Source organism: Brugia malayi (genome assembly GCF_000002995.4).
Source record: "Brugia malayi strain FR3 genome assembly, contig: Bm_v4_Chr3_scaffold_001, whole genome shotgun sequence".
Taxonomy (NCBI): Eukaryota; Metazoa; Nematoda; class Chromadorea; order Rhabditida; family Onchocercidae; genus Brugia; species Brugia malayi.
Window position 1 is genome coordinate 879,484 of NW_025062477.1, and position 19,299 is coordinate 898,782.

The window sequence follows — 19,299 nt, forward strand, 5'->3', positions numbered from 1 at the left end:
TTACTACATTTATTACTACACAAAATAATTTGTAATTAATAAATATACTTTTAAAATTTAATAAATTACAAATTTTCATATAGACTGTTTAAAATTATTATTATTAGTTATAATAAAATTAGTTAACCTAAAATAATAAAAAATCGATAAATTATTAAGATCTTATTGTTAATCATAGTATTACTTACATTTACTGTCTAATGTTAAAAAATATTTATTCTGTCAAATTTTTTTACTTATCAAAAATTATTCTTTATGATTAATTACTTAATTACTTTAATATTTCATAATTAATTACTTTAATATTTCTTTATGAAATTTGAAAAATTTTTTCTTTTAATGTTTACGATTTAAAATTTTTATTTTATTGCTATAATTTAATTTAAAGTTATTTGGACAGAATTAAATTTTCTTTATGAATATCAAATTAGTAGTTATATTCAATGAGATGAAATAATTTGAAGTGAAATTTTACTTTTAATTTATTCTTTTAAGAAATCTCGGGATAATCATTAATTTTGTTTTACTTCATTTGCATATGATAAGTTGTATTTTAACATATTTGGTAGATGATCAAATGTGAAATGTCCTCTGTCAACCAAATGTTATCATAAATAGGTAGCACTTTTCCACTTCACTTCAAATTTATGTCCGAAATGCACAAATTGCGCATTTTGTCATATAAAAATAGACCGCCACTGTTTTTATTATCATTTTAAACTGATTTCTTTTTTTTTTTTGAAATTTTCAAAATTAGTAGAATAATTGGGGGAAGAAAAATTGACTGTTATAAAAGTTCATTATTTATTTTGTAAGAATTATTTATGATTGATTCATTTATTAATTTAATCAATCATTGAAATTGTCATAATCTTTTAACAAAAATTTTTGTATTAATTAGCATAAAAAATAAAATTTTTTTTTTTTTTGTAATTTTTTCTTTTTAATTGTCTAAGATTAAATTAAATTTTATTCAAGTTAAATTAAACCAAAAATTGTGCATTCGTTTTTTTTTTTTTTTTTCTTGAATAATTTATTGTTATTTGTAAATTGTGTCAAGAAAATCAGTGATAGGTCAAGGAAAATGAATTAATTTTACTGACAATTTTAATAATTTGTTCGTGTTAGTAAATTATTAAAAAAAAAAAAAAAAGAAATTACTGAACTTTCATTATTGCGCAATTTTATGTGAACATTCAATAATTTTGCACTAATTGTATTTATTGCGAATTATATAATCAAATCTTCGATCAATATATCATAATCAAAATTGCGATCAATAATATATCAAAATCAAACTTTTGATCCATATAACATAGACAAATTTGCTGATCAATATATCATAATCAAAATTGCGATCAATAATATATCAAAATCAAATTTTTGAACAATATATCATAGTCAAATTATTGATTAGTAATATATCATAATCAAACTTCTGATCAATATATCATGATCAAACTTGTGATTAATGCTTATATCACATATCACCCAGAGAGTGTTGAAAGGTATTAAAAGTATTTGCTTTTAAAACAAAAGTAAACATTTCGATCGAACAGTAAGATCGAATACAATGAAATTAATCAATAATCGAACAGATAAGATAAGCATAGTCTGATTGATAATTATTATCTGATAAAAAGGTTATTACTAAATTGCAATTAAAAGACCTCTGCAAGTTGATTTTTTTTTAATTTTTTTTTTTTTTTGAAATGTTATTATTTTAATTATTGAATTGATCACATTTTCGTTTTTCTTATCACTCTTATCACATTTTCTTATCACACTTTTTTCGCAATTCACTTTTCTAAAAACATTTCACAATACATTAAGAAAAGAAATATTTTTGTTTCTGAATAAATTATAAGAAAAAATAAAATAAAATAAAATAAAGTAATAATAATAATAATTATTATTATCATAATAAAATAATTTGCATAATTTCAATACATATTTCTCTTTTGCTATCATATATTTTTGTTAATAAAATTAAAAAGCCATAAAAGTTTCTTTTTCTAACATAATTTGTTAACAAAAAGAAAAAAAAAAATTTGTTCATTTGCAAATTTTCGTAATACTAAAAATTTGATTTAAATTAAGCTAAAATTACATTTCTAATGTATAATTTTCAGGTATGATGTTTATGCAGTTAGCTTTTAGTTAGCTTAATTCAACCTTAATTTCATTTAAATTACTTTGTTACATTGGCAAGAATCAAAATTAAGCTAATCATATGGAAGGAATTTATTAAATTGAAGTCAATTTATTTCCATTTCAATCATTTTCCAGCATATTTCAACATTTTTCAACTTTTAATTCTATCATTGTAATTACTTGTTAATAGCTCATATTGTTAATTTTACAATTTAACTTGGTTAAATCATCCTGATTTGAAGGTCATCTGCAAATGGGATGACATGTTTTAAAGAACTTATCAATCAATTATCAATTAATTAAATGGAAAAAATAAATTAGTCAAAGGCTGAACTTTAATCTCTATTGCATCAATCAGACAAAATTTTGAATTGGAATTCAAATCTTCATTGAATTTAAATCCATCAAAATATAAAAAGTTTAAAATTTCAAATATACAACAATGAGTGTTTATTAAAAAGAAATAATTTTATTTATATTTGAAATTTAATTAAATATATCTAATCTTATTCAATATTTTCCCACTACTTCCTGTTTTTATTCCTTCGTTTTTTTCCTGATTTTTCTCCGTTGTTGTTCTTTTTTTCTCTCTCTCCCTCTCTCCCTCTCTCTCTCTCTCATATTTTGTTTCCGTATTATATTTGTGATTGTTCGAAAAAAAAAAATATGACATATTTTTTCTTCTTCAAAAAAATAATTCTTTTTTTTAAAAAAAAAAAAAAAAAAAAAAAAAAAAACAAACTGCAACAATTTTATGTAAAATTTGTTCCATTATTTGAAAAAAAAAAAGTTTTTATTCGAATAATTCTAAAAAATCAAATCAAAAAATAACACATAATACTCTTTTTTTTCAAAAAAAGAGAAAGAGAGAGAGAGGGAGAGAGGGAGAGAGGGAGAGAGAGAGATAAACTACAATAACAAATAAATTTGAAGAACACAAAGTTGTGTAAATAAATAAGCAAAAGAGTATGATGATTCAAAAACATTTATAATAAATTAATTCTATCAATGTAAAAAAAAGTTTATTGATAAAAAAAAATTGTTATCAAAATATTTGAAATGATAAAATTGCTTATTAACTTATTTATATGATTATCTATATTTTATATGATTATCAATCTAATTAATAATAATTGAATGAAAATTTCAAAAAAAAAAAAAAATGCCGAAATGTTATAAAAATAATTTAATATTAAAATGATATAATTTGATAGGAATAATTTATAAAAAAAAAAAATGTATAAAATTTTGAATATTTGTGTATATATAAAAAAAAAAAAAATGTATAAAAAAATTTTTTTTTGAATATTTGTAAAAATGAACAGAAATTATTTTTTCATTTTTATTTTATTAATATGACAAGATATGGTTCATTTTTGGTACAGAAATGATTTCTTCAAGGTCATTAATTCTTGTGCTTTCTTTCATTTTTCTATTATCAGAGCAATTCATCCAACAAATTGACCAAAATGTATTATTATTTGACCCTTCTGTCACATCCATACATTCCTTTAGATCAAATCACTACGGCACCGATCGATTAAGTTCAAAATGAAAAGTTTTATTGTGAATTGTGAACTAATTTAATTTCAATTCTATTTTCTTTTTCAAAATATATACATTCTTCCTCTTTTTCTTATTATTATATCATATTGTTTGTTTTTTTTTTTTTTAAAAAATCATATCAAAATCATAATTACACTAATAATTGTCATCATTAATGATAACATTGTTATTTATCTAAATAATATCAAAATCAAAAGTCATATCAAATTGTTTGTTTTTTAAAAAAAAAAAAAAATTATTTGCTAATGATTACAAATATAATTAGCAAATTAACTAATTAATAATTTTCAATAATTATTATCAATAGTGCACATTTTTCAAAAAATTACACTAATAATTGTCATCATTAATGATAACATTGTTATTTATTTAAATAAGTAATTAACTGCTTCTCAGTAATAAAATATTATTATCATTATCATTATGGTTATCATTATTAACTTTATTATCATTCGATTATCAATCAAATTACCAATTTATAGATTATTTCATTTTCTAATGTATCAATTACAGTTTGGTGCTTAAATTTCGTTTTTAATATTCTTTTGATGTATCGAATCAAACTTTCCGTCGATTTTCTTTGATGCAACTGAGAAAAAGAAAAATAATAATTTCTCAAATTTATAATTTTATATTTTTCAAATATAAAATATGAGAATGCATCTGTTAGCATTTACAATGATATTTTTTATTTTACAAAAAAATTTAACTTCACAATGAACACAAAAAAGTGATGTCAGACGATAACTAATCTCTATTGTTTTCACTTTCGAGATAGCATAAGTGATAAGATCAATACAATCAGTTTTATATTGATCTTATCACTTATCTTTTTTGATATGATTCTTTTACTATCAAACAATAATTACTATTACTCTATCAATTAGCAATTCTTAAAAAAAAAAAATTTTTAAATGATTATTTGATGCAATCTTCTATAAATCTCAATTAATCATCATTTTGTTGATTGTGTAAATGCGAGAAAAAAAAAAAGTTTGTAATTCGCCTCAATTTTGATCAATTTAATTTTTAGTGGTTAATTTGATGACATAATAATTTTCATTCTTTTCAAAACAACAATATTTCTCTCTCTCTCTCTCTCTCTCTCTCCTTTTTTTTTACCTAATTCCCGTGAATAACAGATATATTTCACTTCTAAATTTCTAAATTCTAAAAAAGAAAAGAAAAGAAAAGAAAAGAAAAAATGGATTTATGTCATTTTTGATCAGTGAAATGAATTTGAACAATATTTCATTTTCTATTTTGCAAAAAGAAAAAGAAATGAAAGTTATTACATACCAATTCAAATTCAAAAAAAAAAAAAAAAAACTGATTATTTCTTTTGATTGTAAAATTAAAATTGTAATTTGATGTCTTCTTGATAAATTATTTTCATTTTATAAAATTTTAAATCATTTTTTTTTCAAACTCTTTTAATTCTTTCTTTATTTCACTAAATTATTTTAATATGTATTATGAGAATTTTTTATTCATCATTTTTCTCTTTTTTTTTTTTGCAAAAAAAAAAGAGAAAAATACTCTCTCTATGATCTTTTTTTTTTTTTTTTTTTTTCTAATTTATTTAAATTTTTACAAAATTTTGCAAAAAAAAAAAAAAAAAAGAAAAGGTAATTGTAAAAAAGTTCACATAAGTTGCACTAAATAATACTGTAACAATTATTCAATTTACCGAGAAATTTAATGCAATTTTTTTTTTTTTGATATTAAATTATCGACGATCAGATGTAAAGTGAAGTGTCCTTGAAATAAAGAAAAAGGAGCAGATGAGATGATGGTTTAGAGAGGCGTAAAAAAGAAAGGATTTTTTGAACAATTCAATCGTTCCTTTATGAATTTGTCTTTTTTTTTTTCTTTATTAGAAAAAGGAGAGGAAAGAGAGAGGGAGAGGAGAGAGAGAAGAGAGAAGAGAGGAGAGAGGCATTTTTCTCCTCTAAATTAAATTTTTTGATTGACCTGAAAAAATTCAATTTTATGGCAGGTCTATTTTAGTAAACAGTTCTAAATAAATATCAGCTATATTATTTCCTATCTTTCTAAAATGCACTAATTTAATGTTAACCCATTATTTAATGCTAATTTACAAATTTTTTTTTTTTTTTTTAAACTTATGTTTTTACTTATTACTTAAAATTACTTTAAAAAAAGATGATTTTACTTAATACTTAAAATTACTTAAAAAAAAGGATGATTTTACTTATTACTTAAAATTACTTTAAAAAAAAAAGATGAAAATTTCCATGGTACATTATTTTCAGCTTTGCAACTTATTTAATTGATATTTTTATTGATAAACTTGTAACAATTAGATATTATCAAATATCATTTATTGTATAATTTTATTTAATTGCCTCTTTTCGAGGTCAAAAATATTAGAATTTTATTCAATAAAAAATTTATTTCTTAAAAGATATCACTAGTTTTTGAATTATTAAAAAATTTTAATGCCAAAATTTCAGTGTATTAATTTTTTTTTTTTTTCCTTTTAGTTTATTAAAATTTTAGGTATAATTTTTCTTTTTCTGTGTAGATCATCCAATTTTATTGTGACCTTTGTTGATGTTTACTGCAAATCATATGTAAAATACTAGTTTGAATAAGAAAAATAAATGTGAAATGATAATGAAAACATTTTCTAAGTTTCTTTTTTTTTATTTGCAAGCAATATGTCTAATTAGTTGACCAATCAATAGTAAGCAAATAAAACAAAAAGAAAAAAAAAAAAAGAAAAAACAATTACAATTTAAAAAAATTTAAAACTCATTCATTCAATCTTTTTCTCATTCCATACGGAGCAATTTCGAACTAAACTATAAAAATACTTTAATGTGAATTCATTTAGTTGAAATAGTGTAAACTTCTACAAATTTCTTTAAAAAAAAAAAAAAAAAAAAAAAAGTATAAAATAAAATAACTACAATATATTTATAATATTTTTTTAAAGAAATTATCCATTTATTGATGCATTGAAATTTTTTCAAATTTAGTTTAAATTATTTTAAAAAAGATGAAAAAAAAAAAAAAAAAAACAAAGAAAGAATGAAAAATTATAAAAATATTATTAGTGAATTATAATCCTAAATTGTTAAATGGTTAATATTAAGAGCAAAGATAATAAAAAAGTTGAAAAAAAAAAAAAAGAAGAAGAAAGAATTTTTTGAAATGAACTGATTAGTGATAGTGTCATATGGAAAAGTTAGAAAATTAATTTGCTGGTGCAATTAATGAATGCTCGTATCGGAAGATAAGATAGAAATGATATGTCTGAGTTTTGATGGTGTAATAAGTGAATCGAAGTAGCTAGTTAGCTAGCTAAGCTTAACATTCTCGACCTCTACCCTCAATCATCTGTCTCTTTTTGCATCAATTAGTTGAAATGAAACAAATGTTTAAGAGTTGTATGTAGAGATATATATATATATATTTCCTTTCTTCATTATATTATTCTTATTTTTATTTCATTTTATTATCTTTCATTTCGGAAAAAAAAAAAAAATTTCTTTCTTTTTTATGTTATTAGAAAGAAAATTCATTGTTAAACATACGGTTTTCATTATATTTATTTGTAATATAAGCTGAAGCAGATGTGTCATCCATTCTTAGTGCATTTTAAATTTTATCTAATTTCATTTTTGTATAAAATGCTTTTATTATCTTTTGGTAACAAGCATTTTGGTATATTTTACATATAATAACTTATGCATAGTTGTTTTCAATTTTAAAATATTTTATGAAAAAATTTTTGTTTTTTTGTTTTTTTGTTTTTTTTTACTTTATCAAATTAACTAAATTATTCATATGTAATATGTAAAATAAATATTTGAAAAATAATTTTTAAAAAAATTTTTATTTTGCAATAATGTTCGTTTTTTATTTATTGGGAATTTTTTTTTTTTTTTTTTGAGCAAATAACTTGTAAAGCTTATATGAATATTATAAGTGAAAATTAATGGGAATATTTTGGATTTTTTTTTTTTTTTTTAATATTTGAAATAAATTTAAAAATAATTTCAAATTTTTAGTATCATTTAAAATGTGCAAATATTTTCTTTTTTTTTTAGCAAATGTATAGCTAATTAGTGTAATGCTATTGCTTAGTTATATGAATATTTTCAAAAATGTTTTGAAAATAAAAATTACTTCCAAATTTTTTGCAACAAACTTTGCTAATTATTTGTATTTTCAATCAGTCTAAGTTACTACATAATTAATTTGTAAAGATAAAGGATAAAACAAATTAAATTATTATTTTATCAGTAAAAATGGACAATACATTTAATTTATGCAATATCTGTAAAATTAATCTTCCATTTTGCAATGCTAATTTCATTTCATTTTTAATTTCATCCAATTTGAATTTACTGTTTCATTTATACTTACTTAATAATAATTATTAAATGTTCAAAGATTTAAATTGGATAAAGAAATGAAAGTTAGTACTTACTTCTTATTGTACATGAAACAATAACTGCTGCTAATTTACTATTTCATTTATACTTACTTATTTAATTTGCATATATACATATATATGTCAATAAATATTATTCATTACTTAATCTTTACTTCAAGAAATCAGAAAATATTACTTTAAGTGTAAGTCTATTCTACAATTCCTAATATTTACGTTTCATCCCAAAATGAATTTACTGTTTCATTTATACTTACTTAATTATAATTATTAAATGCTCAAAGATTTAAATTGGATAAAGAGATGGAAGTTACTACTTACTTACTTACTTATTCTGCATGAAACAATAACTAATGCATGCATTGCATGCATATACATGCATAAAATGTATACATACGTGTCTAATATACATACATATGTATGCATAAATCTACCTGTGCATACATTGGTTGAGCGATGAATGACTAATGTTTACCAGTTTACCAGAGTTTAGGTTGTCGTGTGATATGTGACATATTTGTAGGTGACCTGAATGAATAGGTCAAATCGAATCGTTAATGTCAATGACGAAAGTGATAACGTCGAGAATGGCTTCAGATGATATTATTATTCAATAATTTCAAACAAAATATCAATGAACAAATGAATGAATGAATGAATGATTTTAATCACTCCGAATGATTGGTTAGCATTTTTCTCTTTTTTTTTTTTTTGCTTTTTTATTTCAAATTTAAATTATTTATTGCTAATTTATTGTTAGCTTAACTTTTTAAATTATAAATATTTGTTTAAAATGTTGCATGTTGATTTAATAAAATAATTTTATCAATTCGTTTATTTTTTTTCCGGTTTTTTTCAAGTAAAATTTTAATTTTATATTATAAAAGTTGATAAAAATTCATGAATTATTTATTTATAATTGAGAATTTTAAAATCTAAAGTATTACAAAATTTAGAAGAACGAATTCTTTCGTTTTTTTTTTTTTTTGAAAGATTTTTTCTAGGAGTAATTTTTTCTGCGCTTTATTCTTACAGAAATTTTTTTTTTTTTTTTTTTTTATTAAAAGTTATCTCAAGGATGACATATTAAAATTTAAATCTCTTAAAATTTAAATAGTGTGATATGAAATTTAATTACACAAAATAAAAACAAATATTAAAAAAAAAAAAATGTCGTAAAGCATAACTCAATTTTAATCTCAATTTAAACGAATATTTTCATTCGTAAAATAAGCTTTTCCTTTAAAATAGTTTTATTTTTTTCAACAAATTATCTTTTTTTTTTTTTTCTGTAAAGAAAATCACTTATTGATAAAATTTTCACTACTTATTCATTGAGTAATTCATTAATTTATTACATATAAGTTTTACTGCATTGATTTATAAGTCATTGCTAGCGATAATATTGAAATTAAATTTAAAATATGATAAATACTAACAAAAACATTTTGTAATAATTAATTTAAAATTCAATATGAGTAAAATTTATTCAACTATTGTTAATTTTTCATGATCAAATGATATTTTAGTTTCAAAATAGGATTATATTTGATAATTTTTTAGTCTCAAAAAAAAAAAAAAAAAATTGTAATTTAATTCCAATTGATTTTAAACTAATTCTAAGCAAATTTTAAATTATCATTATTTTTAACTTAAATAGGTTAGAAGTTTTTCACACCATAAACTTTAGGTTTTATTAGATTCAACGTTTGCTATTTTCCTGGTTACGGTAATGGCATTGACATGGCGTAAAAGCAAGGGACGTTTGCGACGAATGACGCGACCTATCGTTCCCACGTTACTCGGTATGATTCTCGGTATATCAGCAACGTTGATCTTTACAACTGTACGACGTCTACCGCATGACATATGCAGTAAACTTCTAGTACAAGTACGTATTGTTATCAATTCACTATTAAAAATTAAAATTTAACATTATTAATCATTTCAGTGAATTAGTATTACTTATCATTCATTCTAGTAGTAAAATAGTTTCAATTTTTATCTTTGAATGAATACATTTCAAATATTTTAAATCAACAATTTAAAAGTGTAAATGTATGATTAATCATATCTTTACTCGTCTTTTTTTTTTTCAATTTTTTTATCCATTTAAAGAAGAAATAGCAAAATAACGAAGTAATCGATAGGTATTTGAAATGAAGAAAATGCTTACTGATTATATAACTTTATTAAAATTAAAATCATTTCATGCACTTATTTTAAATGATCGAATAATGAAAATTAAATAATCAATAGTTTAGTATTTATTGTAGTTTATTGCAGTGAAAACCAGCAAAGTTAAAATAACATAAAATTAAAAAAAAAAAAAAAAAAAAGTTGACACTGATTCACAAACTAAAATATTGTTTTTATATTATGCAATACAATATATATAGTTTTAAAACCAAATTTAAAACTATTATGTGTATATATCATTCAACTCTTTTGTACCTTAACATCTAACTTAAATTAACTAATATATTTATAAATGCAAAATTAAAATTAAATTTAAATACAATTATAATGTGTGATAACTTTGTAATGATTTATACTAATTAATAATATTATTTGTAGCATAAAGAACCACAATTATTACTTGTTGGTGTGATGACAGCGGCAAAATATGTGGACACAAGAGCTTATGAGGTTTGGAAAACATGGGCACAACGTATTCCAGGAAAAGTTAGTCTGTTCTAAATTTTTGAAAAAAATTTTACAAAAAAAAAAAAAAAAAAAAAGCAAACTTAAGATTTCAAATTAAATTTAGTGAAAAAATTAATTATGAAAATTTTCTAAAAATAAAAACTTTTCTGAATATTTTTTTTTTTTTTTAATTTAGCTACTATTTTTCGTAGCCGAAGGTACAATAACAATTCATACCGATATGCCAATAATTCGTTTAAAAGGTGTCACCGATGTGTATCCACCACAGAAGAAATCATTTGCAATGTTAAAATGGATGGCTGATAATCATGTTAGTTGCTAATAATTGAATGATAAATAAATGATAGATTTAAATTTGATAAAGTTAGTTTATTGTTTACATTTCAATTTATTAGATAATTCAGCAGATAACTTCAAAAAATCAATGCTAGTGAATTTTTTGCAAATATTATCTGTATGAGTATGAGAGAAAGGACACATCAGATAGTCAAAATGGATTATCACTTATCGAATTAATTTCAATTACACAAAAAAGAAATTTCATTTTTCTTTTTTGAAAATTTTGATAAAGGAAATTGATAGAATGATGAGAAAGAAACAACAAATAGTGAGAGGAATCCATAAAATGGGACAAAAGAATGATCATTTTCTGTCGTATACAAAATGAAAGAGCAATTTTATTTGACAAAAAAAAAAAAAAAAACAGAAAATTTTCTTAATTCTTTCAACCAGAAAATTTTTTATTCTAATATATTTTAAATTTTCATTTATTTCGAAAAGTTTATAATATAATAGTTAAATAATGAAAAATTTTGGATTAAAATAAAAGTTAACAATTAATTAAACAATTAATGAAAAAAAGAAAAAGTTTTTTGAAAGTTAGTGTTAATTTTTTTTTTTTTTTCTTAGATCAGAATATTAATGATTTGTTAACAATCCTAAATTAATGAATAAGATAAAATTAACTTTCATTTGAGGATAGAAAATTAAAGAATTAGGAGAATTATTTAAGGTTTATCAATTTATCGGAACATATCTAATTAGCAATTTCTTAAATTCTAGACATTCTCATAAATCTTAAAAGATATTTTTTTTTTTTTTTATTTCATATAAATTTTTGAGAAAATTTTCAGTTGGATGATTTCAATTGGTTTATGAGAGCAGATGATGATTTATATGTGCGAGGAGAACAATTGGAAACATTGCTAAGGTTTATTTTTCTAATAATTTTCTGCATGGCTAATTTTTGTTTTAAAATTGAAAATGTTTAGTTTCAAATAATTTTGTGAAAATTTTAAAAGTTTTGAAAAATTAACCAATTAGGATGAATATAATGAATGATTGTTTACACAACAAAGATTATTAAATGTGAATGAGAGACAGAGAGAGAGAGAGAGAGAGAGAGAGAGAGAGAGAGAATCTCTTCTAAGTTTTATCATCTGCAAATCCTATGGATATAATGCTTCTATGTTAGATCTTTGGACTCGGATAAGGCATATTTAATTGGCCAAGCTGGACTGGGTAATACAGCCGAATATGGACAATTGGCTCTTGGTCAAGAGGACAATTACTGTATGGGTGGACCTGGTATTGTAATGTCTCGGATGACTTTACGTCGTGTCGCTCCACATTTACGTTCATGTTTGATGGAAATGTTCACCACGCACGAAGACGTTGAACTTGGAAGGTACTATTTGTGCGTGATACTGCGTTGCTAATAAGCTACCAGGAAAAGTATTAATTATTAGCTGAGTAAAATCATCTATTATTGTACTAGCATTTTCATTATTGTCGTTTCAATTTCAATTTCATTGAGCACAATTTCAGGTTTTCTTTTTTCATTGCGAAAGCAATTTTTGCTTAGAAATCGGTTTGACGTGACCAGTAGTCATTTACTTACTGAAATTAGAGTTGAAATGCTTAATATTATTTAGATGTATCCGTAAGCATGTTGGTGTCACGTGTACGTGGAACTACGAAATGCAAACATTATTTCACAATAATCAAACGGTACCGAATGCTTATCAAGGTAGTTTGACGGAGTTACGTCATGCCATTACGTTACATCCAGTCAAAAAACCATCAACAATGCGCCGAATTCATGTTCACAATCGTATCCTTCGGCTTGCAATGTTACGTTCCAGACGTATTACATTGTTGAATGAATTACCGAACCAAAAAGCACCATCACTTATACGTCATATTCCAAATTCAACACGTGATCTCTTCCACTGGGATTTTATTTCATCCAACAATATTTTATTTTGTGCTCAACAAGTGAACTGTCCAAGGCATACGCTTGATTTAAGTATACGAATGGCACTTAATGAAATTATCACTCAGGTTATTACTGGTATTTATTATTATTATTTTATTGTTATTATTAATTATCATTACTATTATTAATTGTTATTATCACTATTACTATTAATCATTTTTCGATCATTATTAGGTCGCAATCATTAACTGATAACTACTTTGCACAAATATCAATTTATCAACTTCATAACTTAAAATTTTAATTTCACCATTACTAAAACGGTAACTTGAAATATATATATATATATTTTTAAGCTATTCGATGAATTCAATGCAAATGCTCGACAAAGAGGTCGCGTACTACGATTTCAGAATATTCAGTACGGTTATATGAGAGTTGAACCACGTCATGGTGTAGATTATGTGCTTGACATGGTATTATGGTTCAAAAAAATTCGTCCACCTCATAGGTTAATCTTTTCTTTTTTAATTAATTTCAAATTTCAATTGATAAAGGTTTTTTTTTTTCCTTTTGCGAAATATTTGTTTATAGAATATTTGAAATTTTAAAATTAAAATTATATTAGATTGTAATTGAAATATTACCCATACATACTATGATTATCTTTTATAGAGCAACACTTTCTGTACGTCGTCATGCATATATTCAACAAACATTTGGATCATTGGAAATTATATCAGATAGTTTTTTTCGTGACACTTTACGACAACGTATTGCAAAAAGTATTCGTTTATGGAAAGAAACAAATGAATCAAAAGATTTTAATTGGAAACGAATGAAATTACCACCGGAAAATTTTCACGTACATATGATAGTGCCACTTGCTGGAAGAGTTGATTCTTTTAAAAGGTTAATTTTTTTTCAATTAAGAAAACAATTGAAAAAAAAAATATATATATATATATAGTTTAAAGATTTGTTTAAACTTTTAGACTTTATTAAGGATAAGAACAAAGATATTATCTAAATCTTTCCAATGCTTTTAGGCTTTTTTTTAATCTTCAAAGATTTAACAATTTTTTTGTATTAGAATTTTGAGATCTAATAACTGAGTTCGAAAAATTATGAGATATTTCTATATGTTAATAATTAAATCTAAACTGGAATATAGATATAGTGAGAGATTGATAAACTACTGATAACTATTGATAATTACAAACCACTGATAATTATAGCTGATAATTTAACAATATGATAATAACCATTATGCGTTAATATTTGTACAGATTTGCAAATAATCTGAGAACCGTATGTCTCAACAAACGGATATTTTCACTTATTTTGGTGATTTATGATTCGGTACCAGATGTGGATACAGCAATTGCAGCATTGATTGATGAACTTAAATTAGAAATTGATGTTAAGGTTCGTCATATACTCTATAAAAATTGATCGATTTTGCAATAGTTATTATCTGATCTAAAAAGCTGATCGAAATAATATCTGAATAATTTATCTTCCATATTTTGAAGATATGTCGAGAATTTTTTTTTTTTTGATGATTTGATTTACAACATACAACATCAAATATTTGGCATATCTAGTATTCATGAACGAATATATATGAGAGAATGTTACTTCAATAGCTGCTAACTGCTAATATTTCTTTAAAGGATAAAATTTAAACGTTGAAGGTAGCAATTCTGATCAAAAATGATTTTGATATCATTGTATAGCAATGAAAAATTACTGCTAGAATAAACAATTTGTTTTTCAGGTAATCAACATGGGTTCACAACCATTCAATCGTGGCATTGCACTTTCCCGTGGTGCTGATATTCTGGGACCAGATGCCTTAATGTTTTTTATTGATGTTGACATTCTTTTCACTTGTGATACTCTTGATCGGGTCATACGCAATACTGTACGTGGTGCTCAGGTAAATTAATTCTAACATTTTTCTTATTTGTTTATCGTTTTTTTTTTTTTTTAAGCAGTGAAGAAGTGAACTCTTCCAATGAAAATTTAAGAACTAAAAATAAATGAAAGAATTTCAGGTATATTTTCCAATAGTATTTAGCGAATATTCACCAGAAACATGGTCAGATAGCGATCGATTACTGTCTGATGCATTTCATTATGGTCGAAAAAGAGGCTATTTTCGACATTTCGGATTTGGACTAGTGTCAATTTATAAATCCGATTTAGATCTCATTGGAGGCATGAATTTGAATATACAGGTGAATTTGAATGTACATATTACTATCCTCATTACAGGCTTTGTTAATGCTTATGTTTGAAATTTTCTTTTTTAAAAAAATTGTGTTTTTCTTAAAGAAATTTTAAACTTTTAATATGGAATGAAAAATGGTTTCGTAGGAAAATTTTGAAATAAGATATCATTTTAGGGATGGGGCATGGAAGATGTGGATTTCTTTGAGAGATGTGTTCACTCACCGCTACGTATAATGCGTGCACCGGATCCGGGTCTTGTTCATATCTATCATACCATACACTGTGCTGAATCACTTCCAGAAAAACAATATATTATGTGTATCGGTTCAAAGGCTGCAAGTTTAGCATCATTAGATTCTCTGGTTGACCAATTATCTGCATATTCCTAACATTTGCTCAACTCTAGGTTTTTATCAAAATTAAAATTAAATTTGCATCTCTTAAATTACTCCATTCAAAATAACCGAATAAATGTTAAGTAACTTATTTAATAATTGAATAGGAAAATTAATTTACTATGAATTAAATATGTCATAGGTAACCATGCTTACCCATTCTTACTCCCAGGCTTACCTAATTTGAGCTTATTTTAAATTTTGTAATTTATTTCGATTCACTACTGCTCACTTCTAATTTTTTACCATATCAGTTATTGTTTTTTTGTTTTATTAACGAATTTTCAAAAGCGCTGTACATGTACAAAGTTGCATATATCACAACTATAGCGCATGATTATAACTTTGTTCCAGTCCAGGCTTACGGCAATAACAAAAACATTGAAATAGTTCAATTAAATTAAGAAACATACATAAGATTGACAATTCCTTCAGTTTCACTTATCATCACACCTGCTAAATTATTGCATAGTGTTAAAAAGGTTGCAATAAGCTTCTCAATTTGGAATTCATATAAGCTCAGTTTTCATTACAGAAGTTTTATCGTGAGCCTAAATTGTGCATTATATAATACTTCAGAAATATTCCACGAACTGTTTCAACAATTCACTTAAAACATCTAATAAAAAGTTTAAACCGTTAATCGTTCAAGAACAAATACAAACAGAAACAGCGAATGACAGAAATCTTAAAATTTAAATATAAAGAAAACTTAGTGGGAAAGTCTTCTTAAAACTCTTTTCTTTATATAATGAGCAAGTTTGAGTTGCTTTTAAAATGGAAATATTTTGGATAGAAGCCATCATTTCTTCTCGGTTATATTACGAAGAAAAAATTGATGTTTTAATGCATTTCTTACCACATGAATCTCTGTTTAACACCTGGTTCATGTAACCATTCGAATGGCATATACAAGAATATATACAAAACAATAGCGTTTATAATAATCTCGTAGATTAATTCTAGAATAATTACTAGAAAACGTCGTTCTGGATAGCTAAGACGCCAGAAAATGTAAGGTATGATAAAATACCTTGGTTCCAGCAGATGTGCTGGTACTAATACTGCCGCTGTTCCCAAAATATATAGTAAAGTAAGAGCTCTCGGAATATGCTCCATCATTTGGCTAAATAACTGAAGTGCTATGATATAAAGAATTATTGTAATGTATTTACAATATGGATGATGTAAAAACCACCGTCTCCAGATATAAAAAGTAAAGTGGCGGTTGTCAGCTAAGAGATATGGATGTTGCAATGTGAAGAAATAAACGCAACAAGTAAAAAGTAAACAAGAAAATAATAATTTAATAGGCTTACGGATGATATACCCAAGACATCGATAAGTTTTAGGAGAAAGTGCCAATAAAGGTGCTGAACTGAAACATAGGAAAATCAAAAAATAACAAATTTGCATGAAATGGGCCACTGGTTGATGGGCTAAACGATCACCGAGCACTACACTATTACCATTCAACATGAAAAATATGATAAAACCAACGGGTAGCAGTATTAATGACCAAAGATGCAATAAGCTTCTAATCAGTATCATTATTGATGAAGTACCCTTATTTAGCTTTTTAAATAAAATAAACAAATGAGTTAAGCCATAGATAGCTGCCCAAATAATGTTTGTTTGCCTGGTGCATATAGAAATAGCAAAAATAAAAGAAGAGAATATACTTGGTTGAAGAGAAGAAGCCCATAGCAGTGTGGTTAATGATAATAAATCCGTATAATACAGCAATGAAGACTGAAAGAGTACAGGAAGCAGTAAGACAATTAGAGAACTTAGTGTAAATTCCAGATAACGAAAATTTAACTTGGATATAAAAGGCTTCTGGAAAAGTTGACGGAATTGCATACAACCAACAAAAGCAAACGGAATCAAAGCAGAATTCGTATATCTTTCATAACCGCAAAAAAATGGTAGCGAAAGTACATATAAAGCTGGTGGTGTTGTGATTTTTGGATTCCATCTGAAAAGTCTTCACAATAATCTATAAAATTCGTTTAATGAATTACGGATAGAAAGGAATCGCTGAAATAAAGGAAGATTATAAGTATAAAGCAGTTATATCATTCATTAATTGCAGTAGAACAAACTAAAATTCTAAACTACAATATAAAAAAAAAATAAAATTCTCTTCATTCGTACATAAATAAATTAGATACACTCCGGCTAATCTATCCGCCTATAATGTTTTTGAGACAATACATCACCTTCATTTAAATAATCTATTTGTAAAGAGTATAAATCCTTGTGTATGCTTTCTGAAATACGCATTAAAATTTAGCTTTAAAATTGTTTAAATTGAAAAAGTAGAACTGAGAAAAAGTATTGTCCCATTGATAAAGTAGCTGATAATCAAATAAGAATCATAAACTGACGTAAAATTTGATGCACAAAAACGTCGTGCTTGATCTATGTGAAAAATTTCATCCATATACGGTTCCGGTACCACTTTGTACACATAATTCACGAGAAACGAATGTAATACGCCAAGAAAAGTGCCAATAAACCAATCTAAAAAGAAAAAAGTCAAATTTTCAAATTGTAATTCTACTTGTAATCCACTTGCTACTACATAATTTCATGAAAAAATACTTCGTCTTCTTAGACAGCAAAGATCTACTTTTATTGTTTCAATAATAAAATTAATCAACAAAATTGTGCATAAGTGATAAAAACAGATGCAGCAGAAAACATGTATTTCATCACATTTGAAACTTTAGTATTCAAAAAAAATTAATTAGGCTGAACAAAAGTGATAAAATGATTTAATCAATTCTGAAAGTCAAATTCACGTCAAACGAAAATGTATTTCCCTTTTGTCTACTGCATTTTTTTAGATTTTTCCAATTGCATGAAATTAGTCGGCAAACAATTCGGGCAATATCTAGTAGTCAAATAATTTCATGCCATTTTATTCTCCCGAGATAAGTACGAGTTTTATTAAACCACAACTTTTTTAAAAAAAAAAATAGCAAAAATACTAAACCTATCTTATTATTCATTCCTTCTCGCAATATTATATGAATTAGTCATTTTCTAGATCCAAACAATTACTCGTTTCCTTTTTTTTTCGTGAGAGTTAATCCTGTTTTCAGGATAACTCATTCCATTTGCCAACTGTTCATTGTAACATCCATATCTCTTTATTAATGTTTGGCATAACTGTAAAGGAAACAAAGTAGAACGGATCAATAATAATGAAACTGACGAGAATGCGTCCGGAATTCCGGAAATACTAACTCCATATGAGTACAACCAACACAATCTCGCATTGAAAGCGTTGTATTTCTCGTGCCAACTACTAGCGAATGAGTCACATCACATTTCATGGCTTATCACTGGGTACTGTTAACAAAACGGAGAAGCGGGGAATGTGGCCTAGTAAGACTGGTCCCATTATTTCTTCTTGGCTCATATAGTCGTTTAATGTCATTAGTAATTAATTTCACTTCTATTATAAATGTTTATTAATGCATATTGATAATGGCCATCAATGAATATTTATCTCAATTCGGTACTGTTCATATCATATATTTGTATATTGTTTTTGCCTTATAAAAATAAAGTTGAATCTAAAAGCACGAAAATCATTGTTAGAAAAAAGACACAAAACGTCATTT

At 24.3% G+C, this 19,299-nt stretch overlaps 2 protein-coding genes across 3 annotated transcripts; one reads left to right on the forward strand and one right to left on the reverse strand.

Moving 5' to 3' along the window:
* Positions 1–8,823: 8,823 nt before the first annotated feature.
* Bma-sqv-5 (chondroitin disaccharide polymerase, putative) lies at positions 8,824–15,658 on the forward strand (the record flags this gene model as incomplete). Of its 2 annotated transcripts, XM_043079614.1 has the most annotated exons (13): positions 8,824–8,830; positions 9,847–10,037; positions 10,724–10,831; positions 10,989–11,123; positions 11,947–12,023; positions 12,288–12,500; positions 12,748–13,156; positions 13,388–13,542; positions 13,707–13,943; positions 14,321–14,459; positions 14,812–14,973; positions 15,092–15,274; positions 15,443–15,658. In XM_043079614.1, the coding sequence occupies 13 exons, from the start codon at positions 8,824–8,826 to the stop codon at positions 15,656–15,658; spliced, it is 2,232 nt and encodes a 743-aa protein (XP_042935548.1). The 2 variants fall into 2 exon arrangements, with proteins under 2 accessions (XP_042935548.1, XP_001895395.2); XM_001895360.2 differs by lacking the exon at positions 8,824–8,830 and having other exon boundaries at positions 9,879–10,037.
* An 861-nt stretch (positions 15,659–16,519) lies between these two features.
* On the reverse strand, positions 16,520–18,681 carry Bm5986 (alpha-1,2 glucosyltransferase, putative; the record flags this gene model as incomplete). Its single annotated transcript, XM_043079615.1, has 3 exons — positions 16,520–17,642; positions 18,055–18,190; positions 18,666–18,681. The coding sequence occupies 3 exons, from the start codon at positions 18,679–18,681 to the stop codon at positions 16,520–16,522; spliced, it is 1,275 nt and encodes a 424-aa protein (XP_042935549.1).
* Between the last annotated feature and the right edge of the window lie 618 nt (positions 18,682–19,299).